This window comes from Mustela erminea, chromosome 2 (genome assembly GCF_009829155.1).
Source record: "Mustela erminea isolate mMusErm1 chromosome 2, mMusErm1.Pri, whole genome shotgun sequence".
In the NCBI taxonomy this organism is placed as follows: domain Eukaryota; kingdom Metazoa; phylum Chordata; class Mammalia; order Carnivora; family Mustelidae; genus Mustela; species Mustela erminea.
Window position 1 is genome coordinate 127,335,070 of NC_045615.1, and position 20,079 is coordinate 127,355,148.

The following is a 20,079-nucleotide window of genomic DNA, read 5'->3' on the forward strand; positions in this document are numbered from 1 at the left end:
TATGTGGGGAATCACTACATTCTACTCCTGAAACTAATGATACACGATATGTTAACTAACTGGAATTTAAATAAAAACTTAGAAGGAAAAAAATCACTTTCCTCTTCAATTTTTTCTTCCAATTACTGAATTTTCTCTATTAGTGAATGTTGAAAGTCTATACCTTCCCATCCTAAGGACATATAAACTGAAACCCCAAAACCTACCCTGACCTCCTCTTTTTCTCTAACCACACAGCCTCATTTATCTGCATAGCAAATTCCTTGGCTGGATTTTCTATACCAATCATCTCTTTTTTTCTTCCTCTCAACCCTTTGCATTTCTTTTGTTTTCTTTTTTTCCTCTTCTGCTTGACCTTTGGAGTTTGGAATGTCCCAGGGCTTATTCTTCCATCCATTTCTTTCTTTCTTTCTCTCTCTCCCTACACCATACTCCCCTTTCATTTTAGATTCGCCTATCTACCCCAAATCCAGAGCTTTCAATGCAAACTGAATACTGACTTAGCCCAAATTTACACTGCATTCTCAAAATTTCACCTGAGTGTTTGTTTTTTAAAATAATCTCTACACCCAACGTGGGGCTTGAACTCACAACCCTGAGATCAAGAGTTACATGTCCTTCCAACTGAGCCAGCCAGGTATCCTTTGTCTGAGTTTTTGATCTATACATCCAATCTGCTATTCAAATAAATATTTATTTGTGTGTCTAACAGGCATCTCCAATTTCATAGGCTGAAACAGAACTCTCAGTTTTCTTCTGCATCTCTGATCTGATCACTTCTATCTGCCAGTTGCCCAAGGTTAAACAAACAAACAAAAACAAAAAACAAACCCTAGAACTCTTCCTTGATTAGTACTCCTCTCAAAGTATTGTAGCCGATCAATCTGTAAATTCTGTTGGATCCACTTTTAACCACTCTTGAATCTTAATGTCTCACTATGTCTACTGCTACCACCCTAGCCAGAACTGCCATCTTCACACAGCTGTTCTTCCTGCTGCCATCTTGGACTCCCAACAGTGTGCCCGCAACAAACTAAATTATTATTTCTTCAGTTAATATAAGTCAGATCAAATCCTTCTCTTGTTCCCCACACTCCTAAACTGGGATGATATGATCTGTTGAGTGCCTTCCTCATCTTTTACATCTTCCCATAACATAGCCCTTCAGGATGTTCATGGAACAAAGGTTGTGACCACATCTCAGGACCTTGTACTTGCTGGCCCCTGTAACTGGAATGCTCTTCCCACTCCTGCATACCTGCATGATTTGCTCCCTAATTTCAGACAGGTCTCAACACACTTGTCAGCTATTCAGAAAGGCATTTTCCTGAGAATCTTTCCTAGTTAGTGCCCTTCTTTACCTCAGTCACACTCATTCCTTCTCCTTTTTATCAAACTAATATCTATTTGAAATTCTGTCAAATTGTTTATGTTCTCTCCCCTTTCTTATAACTATTGAGAGAGAGAGAGGGAGAGAGCGCGCGCATACAAGCAGGGGGAGAAGCAGAGGAAGAGGGAGAAACAGGATCCGGCAGAGCAGGGAGACTGATGTGGGGCTCCATTTACTTTTGTAAGTGGCATTGGGTTCTCTGGTGCAGATGTTTTATAAGACTGACAGAACCCTTCTTCTCACTGAGTTTACGCTTTAGTAAGAGAGGCAGATATGAAAAATCTAATCACACAATGCTTTCTAATTAGAAATACACCTGGTGTATAGAATGTTCAGGGTTCCAACAGCCTGAAGGTCTGACTGGTCTGCAGATCATGGAGAATTCCTCTGAGAATGTGACACATAAATGAAAATCAAGAGGGCTTCTGAATCAGGGATGCAGATGGCTATGGATACTAGAAAAGTACTCTGCACACCCCAAAGAACTCCTTGTAAGGAGGACTCTGTGTGTGTGTGTGTGTGTGTGTGTGTGTGTGTGTGTGTGTTTGTTAACATGTATAAATCAGTACTTGCTAGTTTCCTATATGTCTCCTTATGGAGGTGAGCCATTAAATCCTTAAATCCAAGAAGGCCTTTGTGTTTATCTTAGTCCAAAGAAGTGGAATGAGCAGAGGAAAAGTAATGGGCTGAATCTCTAGGGCCAGGACAATGAAGGGTAAGTGAGGCAAGGAGAAAGAAGTTGGCCATGAGAGCAACCTCTGCTTTCTGGCTATTTCTATTTATACCTTGATTTTTAAACAAGTCTAGTGACTTCAATTATAAAAACAAACAAAAAATCAATGTAGTTATACCACAAACACTATAATAGTTTTGACTCTATGGTTCCAATTTTACTAAAACACTTCAAATCTAGTTTTCTTTCTTTCTAAAGAGTTAAATAACAGAATTTCTGAAAAGTCACAAATTAGAGGAAAAGTGTCTAAAAAAGTTCAGTCTTTTTCTGTCTTTGTGTTTTCAGGTAGTAACAGTAACATCAGACTGAGAAGAGCAGGGTTTATTAACCACTGGAAAGGTTAATAAATTAAGAGAGAAAATGATTTTCAAAACAAATAAGGGCCAGATCTGGGGGTGAATTAACTTCCCACTTATAAGAGAAACAGGGAAGTAAGTCCTCCGTAATAAAAAGTGGCAACTTAATCGTTACCAGTGAATTTCAATGCTCTTGTGGGAAGCATTGCTGGGAATTCAGCCAGACAAGGTGCGAGGTGGAACCAATCCTATTAATGAGACTATTTAACCCTCCCCTATAGTCCTCCTGTAGGGAGGTGACTAAATGGGGAATTGAGTATAGGTATTAGCTTCTGGCATCCCTGGGTTTAAACCACTAACTAAATGTAAGGTGCCCAGCAAGTGAGAGAATCTTTATACCTTTATTCCCTCAACGACAAGCAACACCATGCATGGTTTGTTGCAAAAAATGCAGGAGTTAACTCTTCTGAAGAATCCAGCATGCAGTATTCTTGAAGTATTAAAGGAATGTGGGCTCCTGTCCTTATTTCTGGAAAGGCTAGGGTGGGGAGCGGGGGAGTAGGTGGCCATAGGGAGGACAAGGAGGAAAACATCACACTTTTCTAAATGAAGACAAATGCGGGACTCCGATAAAACAAGCTCCTCTTTCCAAACACACTACCATCTTGAAGCTGTGCACCTCTCCTGAGGTAAGGAGTAGCTGGAGTGCCAGAAAGGAAGCCTCAACAAAGAAAGCAAGCTCTCTTTCAAAGAGTAAGCGGTACATCTGGATTCTCATATATTTAAAAAATATATAAATGAGAAAACTAAAGCATACACATAAAACTCATTAAAAATGCTTGTACATCACACTAATATTTCCTATGAGCTGTGGTTATACTTTGTTGGAGAGCTGAAACAGAGATCATACCTGGGCAATGAAGACATTGGCCATCCACTCCATCTGAGTTTGTAGACTATCACAACAAATGTGCCTGTAAAACAAGGTTTATCGAATACATAATTCAGAAAGACAGCAGACTGTTCTCCTGTGTATTTGTTTGGTTATTAAGTGATCGGAGACCTCTTTGGATTTCTCCTGATTCATGACTTAATGCAATCAAAATGGAAGTATTTCAGTATAAGTTGCTTCAGGCTTCTGTTAAATGTACAATAACAAAATAATAGTAAAATATGCTAGTTTAAGCAAAATACAGCTACAGGCTTTGGAAACTGCTGAAAAATGATCAGCAATATTTGTGGAAAGGCAGAAAGGCCACTGTCATTTCCTTTTTCAGGTACATGATGTTAAACATCTTTTTCCCCAGAAACTCTGAGCCTAAGAAGAAAAATATGTGCACATTTTCTTAAGAGCAGACTTTTAAAAAAGGCTTAGACAGTCTCCATCATTAGGATTATAAACATTAATACCCATAAGACTTGTGAAAAATGAACTAAATGAAAAACTACTACAGCATGTTCAATAACACTGATTCAGTAACCTTTTATTAAAAACCTGTGTAAAACAGAGATCTTGCCCTCAAGGTTCACCTAGTCTATCAGAGGAGCTAAGCATGTAAACAAATAAATTAGAACACAGTGAGAAAAAGAGAAAGTCAAGTTGAACACAAGAAAGAGCACACTTGGGGATGCCGTAAAGGATTCTTACAAAAGGAAAATTCTGTAAGTGATGTTAGACATGGACATTTCAAGGTAATTATGTATTTTTATTCCTGTATGAAAAACAATTATAAAAATGTTAAAGCGAAATTTGTAAAAAAAAATTCTTGCTTCCTTCATTAGATTCTCACAAAGGTATTGTCCCTTTCCATTACCATGTCCCCAAAACCGGTCTTCTCTATAATTAAGCACCCATGTATGCAAAATACTACAGATACCGAGAAGAAATAAGTAATGATTAGAGGTGAGAGTTAACTGATAAGACTATTAGGGCATGTGAGCTATAGTTTGAAAGAAGAATGACAGTTGAGTCTGCCACATCAGCAGGAAGAGGATGGGAGCAGCAAATAGTGTGGAAGAAGGCTCACTAAAGGGACTACAGACGTTAACATGGGAAGATGAAGGGACAAGGAATGTACTGTGAATTAAAGATAGATTGCTGTTTTATCCTTAAGCCAAAAAAAAAAAAAAAAAAGAAGAAGAAGAAGGAAGCCATGGGAGACAAGGCTGATGGAGCCTCATATTAAAGGGTCTTGTGTGCTGTGCCAACAATCCTGCACGTTATCCTTCTGAAGACAGTTAATGCAGGAAAGAAACACAATGCATTTAGGAAGCCCCTTTGGTGGTTGGATAGAGAATATTCTAGAAAACAAAAGTAAAACTATATGCATAAAGAGCATCTAGGATAACTGGAATAACCCACACAGATGAAGGCATGGCCTGATCAGAGAGACAATTAAGAGGCAGATCCCATATGGTTTAGTGGTTGGTTAGATGAAGCTGCGGTGGGAGGAAGAGACATATAGTACAATCTCTAAGGAGACCAGCTAGGTCCTGTGACATCAATGTAAAACACATATTTGCAAAGAAAAGGTTTGAGGCCAAGATTTTTTTTTTTATACAAAGTTTTGGCTAGTTCTTATCCTTTATATAAAACTGAATTCAGCCTGCTTATCCCACACTCACATAATAACTAGGGAGAAATCAGACATAGTTTCTCTTAGGAGGGCACTAGCAAGTAGGACACCTGGGATTTAAATGGACCTAAATCTTGAAGCAAATCAATTTTCTTCTTCTCAAAGTATTTAAAAAATTTTTTTAACTTCACTTTGGTGAAACATTTCCTGTCTGTAGTTCTATCTGCCAGTAACATTATTTGTTTAGTAAAGTTATCGATGTATCAAATCCCAAAACTGCCAGATGTTAACTTACCAATGATGTTTTTCGGAATACGCTGTCAATCCCCAACTATATTACATTGGGGGGGAAAAAAAAACAAACACACACATATTAAAAAAGAGAAATCATACAAAACCAAAAACAGATTATTAGATATTAAGGAGCAGGGACTGAATGGTGGCAATGTATAACAGAACAGAAAAACTCACACATCATGGATTCAAAGGATATGACTGATCTAGAGGTGAATGATAAATGAAGGGTTTGGCTACAAATTTAAATATGCTCAAGGAAGAGGGAGGGAAAGGATCTAAGACATCATGGGAAAGTGAAGGAAATCTCTCAGAAGATACTCTTGGCTGAGGAAGGATAGATATCTAGGAAAACAGCCAAAACAAGATATAAACCTTCTCCTACTGATATTGTGGGAAATTAAATAATGTGTCAACAGCAAGACAGGTGTATGTACTGGGTTTACAAATAAAGCACATAGGCAAAAATGAGAAAAATTTTCAGGAATAGAACACCCAAAGTAAGTATCTAACAGTTCATGAAAATGTTTTGTAAGTATTTGTGAAAACATTAATTAGCTAATCACATCAATCTGTGATTAGAAAGTATGGCATAAACCGCATGCTGGCATGATTCAAATGTTGAAGAGGAGGACAATGTATTAGAGAGTCTACTTTTCTCTTCACTGCCTGGGTACTAGTGCGTTTACTATCAAATTTGGCAAAGAAAAGAAAAAAAGGCAAATTACACAGCCAGGCATCAAGAGGCTATTTTCCTGTATGTAGAATTGGCTGGAACATTCCTTATGCCCCCAGGCTGTGAAACTGATCAAGGAATGGAATAGTGGAGAAAAACCCAGGTGTTTTTGAATAGACAGGGCCTTCTGGGGATTTCTTGTTTTATACAAGAGAGATGCCATCACCAAGGAATTTGACTTTAGTGGGAATATTATGCTTTTTTATCTGCCCACAGGAGTTCCCGCAATCTGCAACAGGACTCCTGCCATGTCCGTGGCAGCTCAAAGATTTTGTCTGTAGCTTAACTTATAAAAAGCCTGATTAATGTCTCTGACCTCCAAATCCTTGCATAGATACATATTCCTAAAACTTTCACTTTTCAAAAACCCCTCCCTTTCAAACTTTACCTTGTTGGAGGCTTCATTTTCTTTTTGACTCCAAGATAAAACTTCAGTGAACCAAGAGAAAACATTTTGTCATATTTACTACTCTGTAAGGAAAACAAAATAATCTGTAATTAAACAGACTTTAAAAATATCTTTATATTTTGAGTATTAATGACTGGATTCAGAATCAGTTTCTCCAATGTTTTATGGATATTATACTAAGTTTTTAGTACATGAAGATTATTCTGATTACAATGTTATAAATTTAAATAGAAAATTTTGAATATACATGCATGTTTATGTATGTCTGTACATGTATACACAGACACAATAATTTTTTATTCAAGACACCTGGAACCAGATATAAATCAGAACTGATTATTTTTCATTTTTTTCTCATATTTGAAAAATAGAATAATGTCAATATTATGTAATCCCATCAGTGCTGTCTGGGACAGCACCCAGTATTCATGTAACTAAGACAACTACCTTCATGTTAGGTTTTGTTGACAAATGCATTGTGATTTTCTGTATTTTGTGGATTCCAATCTAGGAACTTCTTTGGGTATATATTGAACTATCTCAAGTATCTATATTAATAACATTTTATTTTATTTTATTTTATTATTATTTTTTAAAGATTTTATTTATTTATTTGACAGAGAGAAATTACAAGTAGATGGAGAGGCAGGCAGAGAGAGAGAGAGGGAAGCAGGTTCCCTGCTGAACAGAGAGCCCGATGTGGGCCTCGATCCCAGGACCCTGAGATCATGACCTGAGCCGAAGGCAGCGGCTTAACCCACTGAGCCACCCAGGCGCTCCTATATTAATAACATTTCAAACAAATAATTAATGTAAGTAGACTATTAAAAAATTTACATTATTCTGGATCAATGATCTATTCTACATACACATCCTGACATATTTATCTGTAACTAATATTTTTTAAAAATCTTGGAACATAGACCACCAGGTAAAACTTGAATCATTATCCTCTAATTTCAAAACTTATACCAAACACACACACAGACACACAGACACACACACAGACACACACACACACATTACACATAAAGGTAACAACCTTGGAAATGATTATTAACACATGCTTTTCCCATACCCTAATAATTCTGAAGGAAATCTTCTGTTTTAAAGTGTTAGGCATATAGCATTAAAAACTAAGAGCAAGGGGTTTGGGATCACAGAAACTTGGGTGCAAATCTGGCTTGCTACTTAGTTTGTGAGCTCACTTTGCTCTGCTCTTCTTATTAGTAAAGAGGAATAATAAGAATATCAAGTATCTCATAGGGTTATTATTAAGTGAGTAAGGGATTTCTGGGCAGTTCAGTTGGTTAAGTGTCTGACTTCGGCTCAGGTCATGATCTCAGGGTCCTCGGATCGAGCCCCATGTCCACATCTGGCTCCTTGCTCAGCGGGGAGTCTGCTTATCACTCTGCCCCTCCCCCTCTTCATATTCTTTCTCAAATAAATAAATAGAATTTTTGTTTATTTTTTTAATAAATAGAATTTTTTAAAAAGATAAAATAAGTAAAGAAGTACTATGAAGGATTATTCTACAGACTAAATGAGAAAAATGTCTATTAAACATTTAGTCTAGTAATCAGCATTAGTGTGCAACAAATTATTATTATTATTATTTTTTTAAAGATTTTATTTATTTATTTGACAGACAGAGATCACAAGGAGGCAGAGAGACAGGCAGAGAGAGAGGAGGAAGCAGGCTCCCTGCTGAGCAGAGAGCCGGATGCGGAGCTCAATCCCAGGACCCTGGGCTCATGACCTGAGCCGAAGGCAGAGGCTTTAACCCATTGAGCCACCCAGGTGCCCCCAAATTATTATTATTATTAGGAACTTAGAACATATTGCTTCAGAGACCCAGTAATACAGACAAATTGTTAGGATCCTAGGACAGTATGCAAAAGCCCACTTAGCAAATATTGGCTGAAATTTAGTACTAAGTACAATTAGCTGAAGTTAGTACTAACTTCTATAAAAGTTAAACTGTTACTGTGAAGTCTTTTTTTTCATGAAGGTAGTTGAATTTGAAAAGTAAAAGATGGAAAATATATTTAAAATTAAAAACTGCCTTTCATAGAGAATACAGGTTAAGAAAATATAGAGGAAATATAAAGGCAAAACAAGCAAGAAGATGATCAGGAGTAAAGCTTGGGTGACCAGTGCTCTAGGGCATTGATGAGACTTGGAACGTGTCTGGTTAATTTACTCCTAGTCAGTATAACAATGTCTGCTATTATCATCACGGTAGATAATTTAGAATATTTATTTTGGATATTATTTTCTCTTATGGCTAGATTTTTAGAAATGGAATCACTGGGCTAAAGGCTAGGAACATGTTTAAGATTCTAGGGGTGCCGGTGGCTTAGTCAGTTGAACACTGATTCTTGATTTTTGGCTCAGATTGTGATCTTGGGGTCGTGGGATCGAGCCCTACGTTGGGCTCCACGTTCAACATGGTGTCTGCTTGTCCCTCTTCCTCTGCTCCCATACCCCCCACTCACACTCTTGTTCTCTCTCAAATAAATAAATACATAGCATCTTAAAAAAATAAGGTTTTGGCCAGATTGATGGTGTACATTTACTTACAATTAAACATACACTCATATATTCATTAGCAATTTTCAATTTTGATTTGGTTCACAATTTATCTTTCTGTTTGAATTAGTTCCTTATATATGAAATAAGAAATTTCCCTGTCTCTTTAAATGAAATATTCTATACAAACTGCTGTTTGCCTTAATTCTGCTGTTTCCTTTTATTAGTTTTAGGAAGTCATACTCATCTTGCCTTTTGAACTTTCTTAACTATCTCAATTTAAAGGGTTCTCACATGGCTGACAAATACTGAATTGATGGCCATGTAATTTGAAGGGCTACTATTTTTAAAGTTTTCTTTTGTCAATCTGGAATAGATGAGAGTTTAAACTGAAAATTTTTAAGAATTACCCCAGCCCTATTTATTAAACAAACATTTAAAAAATTTTAATTAATTTTTTATGAACATATAATGAATTTTTTTGAACATATAATGTATTATTAGTCCCAGGGGTACAGGTCTGTGAATCACCAGGTTTACACACTTCACAGCACTCACCATAGCACATACCCTCCCCAGTGTCCATAACCCTACCACCCTCTCCCTACCCCTCTCCTCCCGACCCCCCTCAGTTTGTTTTGTGACATTAAGAGTCTCTTATGGTTTGTCTCCCTTCCGATCCCATCTTGTTTCATTTATTCTTTTCCTATCCCCCAAATGACCCCCCATTGCATCTCCACTCCCTCATATCAGGGAGATCGTTTGATAGTTGTCTTTCTCCGATTGACTTATTTCACTAAGCATAATACCCTCTAGTTCCATTCACACTGTTGCAAATGGCAAGGTTTCATTTCTTTTGATGGCTGCTTAATATTCCATTGTGTATATATAACACATCTTCTTTATCCATTCATCTGTTGATGGACATCTAGGTTTTTTCCATAGTTTGGCTATTGTGGACACTGCTGCTATAAACATTCGGGTGCACATGCCTCTTTGGATCACTACATTTTGTATCTTAAGGGTAAATACCCAGTAGTGCAATTGCTGGGTCATAGGGTAGCTCTATTTTCAAATTTTTGAGGAACCACCATGCTGCTTTCCAGAGTGGTTGCACCAGCTTGCATTCCCACCAACAGTGTAGGAGGTTTCCCCTTTCTCCGCATCCTCGGCAGCATCTGTCATTTCCTGACTTGTTAATTTTAGCCATTCTGACTGGTGTGAGGTGGTATCTCACTGTGGTTTTGATTTGTATTTCCCTGATGCCGTGTGATGTGGAGCACTTTTTCATGTGTCTGTTGGCCATCTGGATGTCTTCTTTGCAGAAATGTCTGTTCATGTCCTCTGCCCATTTCTTGATTGGATTATTTGTTCTTTGGGTGTTGAGTTTGATAAGCTCTTTACAGATTTTGGATACTAGCCCTTTATCTATATGTCGTTTGCAAATATCTTCTCCCATTCCATCAATTGTCTTTTGGTTTTGTTAACTTTTTCCTCTGCTGTGCAAAAGCTTTTGATCTTGATGAAGTCCCAATAGTTCATTTTTGCCCTTGCTTCCCTTGCCTTTGGTGATGTTCCTAGGAAGACGTTGCTGCCTGTGCTCTTCTCAAGGATTTTGATGGATTCCTTTCTCACATTGACGTCCTTCATCCATTTTGAGTCTATTTTTGTGTGTGGTGTAAGGAAATGGTCGACTTTCATTTTTCTGCATGTGGCTGTCCAATTTTCCCAGCACCATTTGTTGAAGAGACTGTCTTTATTCCATTGGACACTCTTTCCTGCTTTGTTGCGGATTAGCTGACCACAGAGTTGAGGGTCTATTTCTGGGTTCTCTATTCTGTTCCATTGATCTATGTGTCTGTTTTTGTGCCAGTACCATACTGTCTTGATGATGACAGCTTTAAACAAACCTTTCTTTAGACATACATTTATGGTGGCATTTGTTTGGCATTCATTTGTCAAAAACAAATCTTAATATACAAGTAGGTCTTTTACCTGACTTGATGGTACCATTGCTATCTCTGTTCATTTTTATGCCAGGACCATATTATTTCAGCTATTTCAGCTTTACTGTATACCATAATTGTTGGATGGAATATAGGACATACTTATTTTGTCTTTTATACACCAAGATGTTTGCAAGTATCTTATCTGTTTACGCTTTGAGGTGATTATCAAATCATTTCTGCCAGATTCTAAAAATAATCCCTTTGGGATTTTGAAAGGCATTACATGAAACCTATTGATAAATATTAATAGACTTTACATACATTTTATTTCTATCAGTGAAGTTCTATAGTTTCCCTCATAACGTCTGTACTTCTTGCTAAGGTCATTTTCCGGTAGTTTATGTGCTTTTTCTTTTTATTCTGACTGAGGACTGGTTTTGGGTGCTGATTTTGTAGCATGCTACCCTACTTCATGTTAAGGAGAAGCACTGAAGTCTAATATAGAACAGTGAGGGAGCTTTGTAAGGCAGTGAGTATTCCATGTCGGAAAGAGTCAAAGCAAGGAGAAGTTGGGGCTGTTTCCACAGCAGTGGTGCCTCCCGGCCACACCTGCAGGAGAGGACATCAGACCACAGCTGAAGTGAATAGCCATCCTCCTGGCTGAGAGAGGTGGTCAGGTAAGGTGAGGTGAGAGCCAGAACAATGGGATTTGCACAGTTCAGGATGAGACAAACAGTGCTGAAGCAGGTAGTCTGCATTTACAACAGGATATCATAATTCCAAGACTGCCTACATTTTGATGTACTTTTGGCAATAGAAGGTCTGAAGTCCTACAACAGATTCTCAAGCCAGTCCTGACATGCAGGCTCATTACTTTACACCATATATTCTGTCCAAAATGAACACTAATGACAGAATTTGAGAAGAAAGCAGCAGTGGTGGAAAGAAAGCTTTTTTCAGTTTCTGTCTTTAAACTGAATATGCATAAAGTAGAACTGTAAGGACACTAATGGAAAGTTCTATAAAAGGAATTCTCATTTGGCAAGATAACTTTACTCTTGGTTTATTACAATTCTCTCTTTTGGTATGTGTATTTTCTGGAGAATTTCTTCAGAAAGTTCAATATACTAGACTGTTAGGAAGTCTCTAATGTGTTACTTCAGGCACTATAATTCAAAATAAAGTTTTTAACTAAGCCAATTAAATTAGTGTGCTTAAAAAACTATTCTTGCTCCTAAAAGGAGTCTGCTTATTAGTGCATGCAACTTTTAACGACCCCTCCCTTAGCCACTTGTTTTTTTTCACACCATTAACAGTATAATGGTGATATTCTTTGAAATGTCTCACCTTTTATGTAAATCAAGTCTGAAAACATTTTAATTAACATTTTCTATGCAGTGAAAGCTCAACACAAAATATATCTTCCCTTGTGTATTACCCTAATTTGTTGTTAATGAGCATTCATAAATTATCTCTAATTAACACCTAGTCTTTTTAAATATACTTTTCAATTTGTAATTTCCACTTCATTCTCAGTAAATCATTTTCTAAGTATATACAGTCACACATTTATTAATGGCAACTGTCAAAACTAGAGCCAAATGTTTATTCAAATAAGTTAGGAGATTTTCACTATTGCTTATTTACTGTAAAATAATTGGAAATGTTAACATTGTCAATGACTCTACCATCAATATTAAAAGGGACAGAGCAGCAACATGAAAAACAAAACAGCTGTATAAAATCATGTGTTGAAAATAATGGTAGTTGAAGGAAAACCATAAGTCGAGTCTCCTCTACTTGCCTGAATATGCAAATTAAAGTATCAGTTGCATTAATTTATTCTGACAGATGTACAAATACAACTTTTAAGCACAATAATTATAAGGCCATAACATGAGCTCACTGTTATAAAAACAAAATGGGTGCAGTGTCCCTATAAAGCACTGTCTGACAAATAGTGTATCTCACTTACATATGGAATCTAAAAAAGTTGAAATCATAGCAGAAAGCAGAATGGTTGTTGTCAGGGGTTGGGGTCAGGGGAAATGGAGAGATGCTGGTCAAAGCATATAAAATTTCAGTTATGCTGAATGAATGTCCTAGAGAGGTAAGGTACAGCATGATGACTATAGTTAATATTGTACCGCATACCTGAAATTCGCTAAGAGAGTATATTCTAAATGTTACCACCACCCCCAACACACACACAGAGCACCAACAGATAACTATGTGAGGTATGTTAATTAGTTTGACTGCAGTGATAATTTCTCAATGTGTAATGAATGTATCAAAACATCACCTTGTACAATGTAAATATATACATTTTTTTTTCAATTACACCTCAATAAAGCTGGGAAAAGGAAGTATTTTAAATGTCAAAAAACAAAACAAAACAAAAAAACACTCTTTAAGACAAACTTGTTACTGTCACTGTATGAATTATCTTAGACTGAGTAGACTCAACATTTCAAAAACATATAAATTCCTAAAACATATTCTGTAAAAGGGTATGAGATTCTCCCTGTCACAAAATCAATCCATCTGAAAAAAAAAAAAAAATCACTTGTCCATGAATAAGCTTCCTGGGGCAGATTTTTAAATTTATATCAGCTTGGGGGAAAACACTATAAAAATATGAATTGTATGGATTGTCATATTTGGGAATCTTTGGTACTGCCTAAATAAAAAAAAACAAAACAAAAAACAAAACAAAACAAACAAAAAAAAACTTATCCCCTAACTTAAAATAATGCAAAATTACTATTTATTTAATAAATTACTGCATGGAGCCTTCTGAGTCTAATACCTGGGAATGAACACTCTGTTGCTTACTGGCTATGGGATCTTGGGCAAGTTATCTGTAAAGTGGGAATAATTATAGTACTAATTTCACAGGGTTATGATAAAGATAAAATGAGATAATACCAGTGAAACATATAGAACTCTACTTTTTATAGAGCAACTGCCTGAATGCTGGTTGCTGCCATAACGGCAGCACTGTTATTACTAACTACCGACTACTAGCTGTTTGTTTCTAACAACCTTCTGTTGCTACACAATATAAGTCTTGGTTCCACAGTGAGACCAAAAAGTTCAGGTTCATTTTTAAATACCCTAAGCAGATAACCAACTATAAAAGTGACCCTTTAACCAACATATTATGTATATAAAAGGGCAAGGATTAAGGAAATCTGTCCAACAAATATCAAAGTGCGTGACCCACTGAAGAAAACCAAAGAAAATTCAATCAGATTCAGTTCTAGATGGCTGGAGTAATCAGCTGTGACGTCCTGAATTTACTTTCATGAACACAAATCTAAAGTTCATGAACCTTAAAATCTGATGTGTTCAGTTCACATAGGCCCAAATTCTTCTGTGCCTCACTTCTGCAAACCCCACTCTTCGTCTACTAGAAAAACTGCAGGGTGATAATAAATAATAACCATTTGATATGCACACAGACTCCCTGCTAGGTCCTTCAGATGGAATAATCAGGTGAGAGTCTGAGTACAGTACTTACTATAGCTCCTTGCAGAGTTGAGGGCTGCAGGAGTCAGTGCTGTTTTGTTAGCCCCCCTGCCTGGACAGTCCACTGTCCTAATCAAAGGAAGAATGCTACTCAGATTTATTTATGCCCACATGGAGGTCTCTCTGCCGGAGGAACATACAGGGAAGGCGGTCAAAGCATGTGAGAAGCTCAACAGAAGCCATAACAAAATGAGAGCACAGAGCTTTGGAAAGTTGCCTATGAATCCATTCTTCGTAACATATTCACAGACATAACTAGTCTCGTCTGTGTTTGTACATCTCCACAAGAGATCACAGCAAAGCACCACACAGATCCTGTGTGTCTTTCTTTAGATCCTGCTGTCATTCTACGTTTAAATTATTATGTAGGTGTTATTTGAGATTCAAGGAAGTAGAGAGGTTACTGCTTACACCCTTGTAATCACCACCCAGAACTGGAGAGAAAACATTTATTTCTCTCATCCTAGAAAGATTCCTACTGACTCCACTATCCTGCTTCTGCAGCAACCTTTCTCCACACCCCAGGCAGACACGTACTGACTTCTTTCATCATAAATGGTTTTGCCTGTTCCTAGATTTCTTATGGACAAACTCATATGATGCTACTTTGCATCAAGCTGCTTTTGCTCAACAAGGACTCAAAGATTCATCCATGTTCATCCATATTCATTAGTATTCATTTTTACTGCCCAGTCATATTCTAGTATATGAATATATCATTCTTTTATTGATGATGAATCATTTGGAATGTTTCCAGGTTTTAGCTTTTATGAGTAAAGCTGCTTATGAACATTCTGGAACAAGTGCTTTGTGGACAGAATACTAGGAACCAATGCCTGGATCATGCGGTAGACGTATGAATAACTTTATTTTTTAAAACTACCAAACAGTTCTACACAGTGATTGTGTGATCTTATACTTCCACTAGCAATTTAGGATGATTTTAGTTAATCAAGATCCTTAGTCATACCAGTGGGTATAAAATAATATTGTGTGGTTTCAATCTGCATGCCCCTGGGGACTACTAGGTTGACTGTCTTTAGTTCAATGCTTTATTGGCTATTCCTCCATCTTCTTTCATGTAGTGTCAGTTCAGGACTGCAACCCAATTTTCATTGTGTTGTTTTTTTATTGTTGATTTGTTCTTCATATTCTAGATAGGAGTCCTTTCTCAGATATATATACTGTGAATATATTTTTCTCTGTTTGGGACTTGCCCATTGATATTCTTCACGAAGTCTTGATGAGCATGCTGCTATTACCAATATATAAGCTATGACTATATATTGTTTCATATTACATGCATTATGTTATTATATGTAATGTTTCATGACTTAAAACAATGTATATTCTTAACTAAGCAATAAAATAATGTGGCATTCAGGATTCATACTACCATCATCATATTACAGATTCAAGAAATTGAGGTTGAGAGCTTAAGTTATTATTCACACAACCAATCTGGTGGATTAGACATTTTCACTACTAATCAATATTCTTACAATTCCATAAATTTATCTATTTCCTCTTTCTCTATCTCCTCTCCATTCCACAACTCCTTAATAAAAGCTTTTGAAAATTCAAACTTACAGGGATATATCAGTAAGATTCTGTTGATAAATGCAATATTATATGAGTCAATTCATTCAACCATATAGGAAATACATTAATAAAATTTATTTTATTATTTGGTTTTTGCCTTTTTATTCCACATTTAATTAATTTCCATTAGCTAAAGTCAAGCCATTTTTGCCTCAGGGCATAACATTCTCTTTTTTATTAATTTAAATTCAATTATCCAATATATAGTACATCATTAGTTTCAGATATAGAATTCAGTAATTCATCAGTTGCATGTAACATCTAGTGCTCATCATGTCATGTGCCTTCCTTAAAGCCAATTATCCAGTCACCCCATCCCCCTACCCACCTCCCCTTCTGCAACCCTCAGTTTGTTTCCTCTTAACTATAGTCTTCCTATATTTAAGAGCCTCTTTTAACTATAGTCTTCCTGAAGTCTTCCTGACTTCTTCCCAGTTTTCCCTCCCTTCCCCTATGATCTTCTGTGCTGTTTCTTATATTCCACGTATAAGTGAAACCATATGATAATTGTCTTTCTCTGATTGACTTATATTTCACTCAGCGTAATACCCCCAGTTCCATCCACACAAATGGTAAGATTTCATCTTTTCTGATAGCTTTTAATTTTATTGATGAAGATGCTGAATTAAATGCTAGTTTATGTAACACATATTAGACCTTTAAGGACTTCTCTGCACTAAAAAATGAGAAGTGCTCAGAAAGGCCACATGAAGTTCTTCACTGTATTACTTAGTGCATTAATGTAACCTTCAGAGGCTGTAAGAAATTAGCTGACGGTGTGTTCTGTTTACTACAGGGCTCGACTGCCAAGAGAGGATGGACAGGGGTATGAAATGAGAATGTTAATACCTACACAAACACGCATCCATGTTCAAATACTAAATATACAACTACCTTTGAATCCTTGTAGAGAAAGAGATACCCATCTCGTAAAACAAAATACCGGTCTTGAAACTTATTTCCAGACAGTATTTTAGATGGTTCTTCTTTAATTTTCAACATTCCTTCTTTGATACTTTCCAGGGCCCTCCTCTCTGTAAGGTACAACATTGCTTTTGTAAGTTAAGCACATTTTCATTTATTTGGAATATAATATAAAACATTTCTATTTTTTATTTTGATAATATAAAATCAGAACTTGTTTCTTATCAGTAAGAAGCTGATAGTTAATTTCTGGGAGCACCATGTGTCAGGATATTCGTATCTACTTATAAGCTCTGCCTATACTGTCCAATTGGCTACTGGCTAATGAGCCCTTGAAGTGTGGTTAATCTCAATTGAGGTATGTTATTAGTATGAAATATATGCCATATTTAAAAGATCTTATACCAAAAAAAGGTAAAAAATCACAAGTTTGTAAGGTTGATTACAGGATCAAATTATATTTTAAATAATGAGTTTATATTACTAAAATTAATTTTATCCATTTTAGATCTTTTAATGGGGCTACTAGATAATTTAAAATTACATAATTGGCTTTATTATATTTCTCTTGAACTGTTCTTGAAAGAACAATGCAAATACAGAGGTAAAAATGGAAGCCTCTCCCAGAATTCTGATTCAGGAACCCAGGAATTCTTGGGGTACTAAATAAAATCCTATACATCTGAACCAGGTAAGGATAAAAAGGGCACAACTGCTAAGGTAGAGCATTTATCAACAACTACATTTCCTGTCCAATACTGCCATGCCCCACACTTAGAAACACTCAACCAATTCTATAAAAATACTTTCTGGTAAGAACACCAAATTTGGGGACACCCGGGTGGCTCAGTCGGTTAAGCGTCTGCCTTCAGCTCAGGCCATGATCCCAGAGTCCTACGATATGGTCCCACATCAAGCTCCTGCTCAGCGGAGAGCCCGCGTCTGCCTCTGCCTGCTGCTCTCCCTCTTTGTGTTCTCTCTCTTTCTCTCTCGCTCTATCACAAATAAATAAATAAAATCTTAAAAAGAGAAAAAGAACACCAAATGTGTACTTGTATAAACTTATCAATACAGCTCCAGTCTAAAGCTTTCTCCTTAAAATCTAGACAATATTCAACTGCCTACTTGGGAACTGAAGAACAATGGGAGGGAAAAAAGGAACCCTAAGTCAAACAGCTATGACACGGTTATTAAGATGTCAATATCTGCTGAACATTGGAAACATCAGTATCTGCTGGATCCCGGAAAATAAGAGTCATAACACCTCTCCTGCAGATGACTGCGGGCCTCATAGTAGATAAGGACCACAGAAAGATGTAGGGTGGGACACTATATCAGACCAGGACCTTTAACATTTTTCTGCGAGTCAGGTGATAATTCTTAAATACTCATGCACGGTTTCTGAAATTTAAAACAATGTGAATACAAAATACTCATGCACTATTTCTGAAATTTATAAAATAACTTGAGTGGTTTTAGAAAGAACTCTTAGTCTTTAACATTTCCTTTGTTTGAGGAAAACCTGTACTTATATGACAAATAATACACAGAGGTTCAGAATTATAATCAGCATAAGGAAATGAAAGTTCAAAAAAATAGAAAAAGTTCCTCATAATTATACTCAAATATGAGCATGGCATGGATACCTGGAAGCAAAAACTCCCAGGAATAATCATATCTCTGATGCTAAGCACAGATGTGCAAACAAATGTAATTAGCAAACCCCAATAGTCTTCACAATACATGTACTAGCCATAGATAACACTCTTTTAATCACACTGTCATACTAAAATTGCTTCTTTATTGGTAGTATACAACTTTAATTTCTGAAAAACACTGCTAAAATTTGTCTTCTCAAACAATTATTATTCAATATTCAATCCCACAGAAAAATATTTCAAATGATATTTTATAGCTAAATAACTTCTATTTAAATTAAAAATAACTTTTCCAATGAAAAGAGAGAAGATTATTTTAATACAACTGGAAGGTCAAGAAAAAATAAACATAAAACTATTCAGTGAAATTGATATTACATCAAAACATTCATTTCTTCATAAAGTACTGAGGGTCTGGTATATACTCGGTTCTAGTAATAGACAATCTTGGAGACAATGAGTTAAATACGTCTGACAAGCAAAGCTACATTTGCTGACAGAAGTGAATAAGTCAAAAAACATTCAGTAGGATTAGTGAGTCAGCTGCTGTGGAACAGGGAAGTGGAGAAAGGCAATTATAACACGGCTGGCTTAGAAACAGGTGAATCACTTTTTAAAGTTTAAATTAAAATCAAGTTGTGAGATGCAGATATTATATAATGCTTAAGACAAATTCTATTCACACCTTTTAATGATACTTTTTCATTTAGATTTTTGTCCAAATTAATAAACTTTTCAAATTTTACCAATATTCATATGTCCAATGCCTAAGTAAACCATTTGTAAGTCAAAGAGAAAATAGGCTTAGGAAAACAAGTATTTTACCTGCATTTGGGTTCATACTTGGTAATGTTTATTTTAATTATTACATAATTGAGTCTATTAACTAACTTGCAGCATACATTATTAAGAGACTCAGGAGGAAGGCTTGGAGAGAAGTATTTGTGAAGGAGGAGGGAAGAATGAAAAGAACTTTGAAATATGAAGTTCTGTAACTATCAAGGATGTTAAAGATGTTTCAACAGCTCTCACAACTAAATTTCTATTTGATCTCAAAATGTTAAAACATGTAGAAAAATTACCCACTACTTAAAAGACAAAATGAAGCTACATACTTTGGGGGACATCATGTATGACTCAGCGTGTAACAAAATCAAAGTTATGAATTAAATGGCTTCTAATAATTCACTTTTTCAAACTTTTCCAGTACTGCTTGCTCCCTCAACTGTGGGGTACTTCATTCTTATATTTTCAATCCCTCCCCTTCACCCCAGGCAGGAAGCTTACTAAGGTTCTCTGCTCTACAGGAATCTGGTTCAGTAAATTTCATGCCACTGTGTTCGCTGCACCTACTATCCAGATCCTGTCCAGGTTTGAATTCGACTCTAACTTGTCAGAATATAAGCTTCTGGCCCTGCACATCTCTTCTTAGCTGGAGTTCAAATTCCT

The 20,079-nt window shown here is 36.3% G+C and overlaps 1 protein-coding gene across 4 annotated transcripts in view; it reads right to left on the reverse strand.

Annotated features, from left to right (window-relative positions):
• Positions 1 to 20,079, reverse strand: part of ARAP2 (ArfGAP with RhoGAP domain, ankyrin repeat and PH domain 2) — a 172,512-nt gene that overhangs the window by 13,498 nt on the left and 138,935 nt on the right. For all 4 annotated transcript variants that reach the window (XM_032334057.1, XM_032334058.1, XM_032334059.1 and 1 more), the window contains 4 exons: positions 16,943 to 17,082; positions 6,414 to 6,496; positions 5,291 to 5,326; positions 3,330 to 3,393 (listed from right to left, as the gene is read on the reverse strand). In XM_032334057.1, coding sequence (XP_032189948.1) covers positions 3,330 to 3,393; positions 5,291 to 5,326; positions 6,414 to 6,496; positions 16,943 to 17,082 — 323 coding nt within the window. The remainder of the gene's footprint in view (positions 1 to 3,329; positions 3,394 to 5,290; positions 5,327 to 6,413; positions 6,497 to 16,942; positions 17,083 to 20,079) is intronic.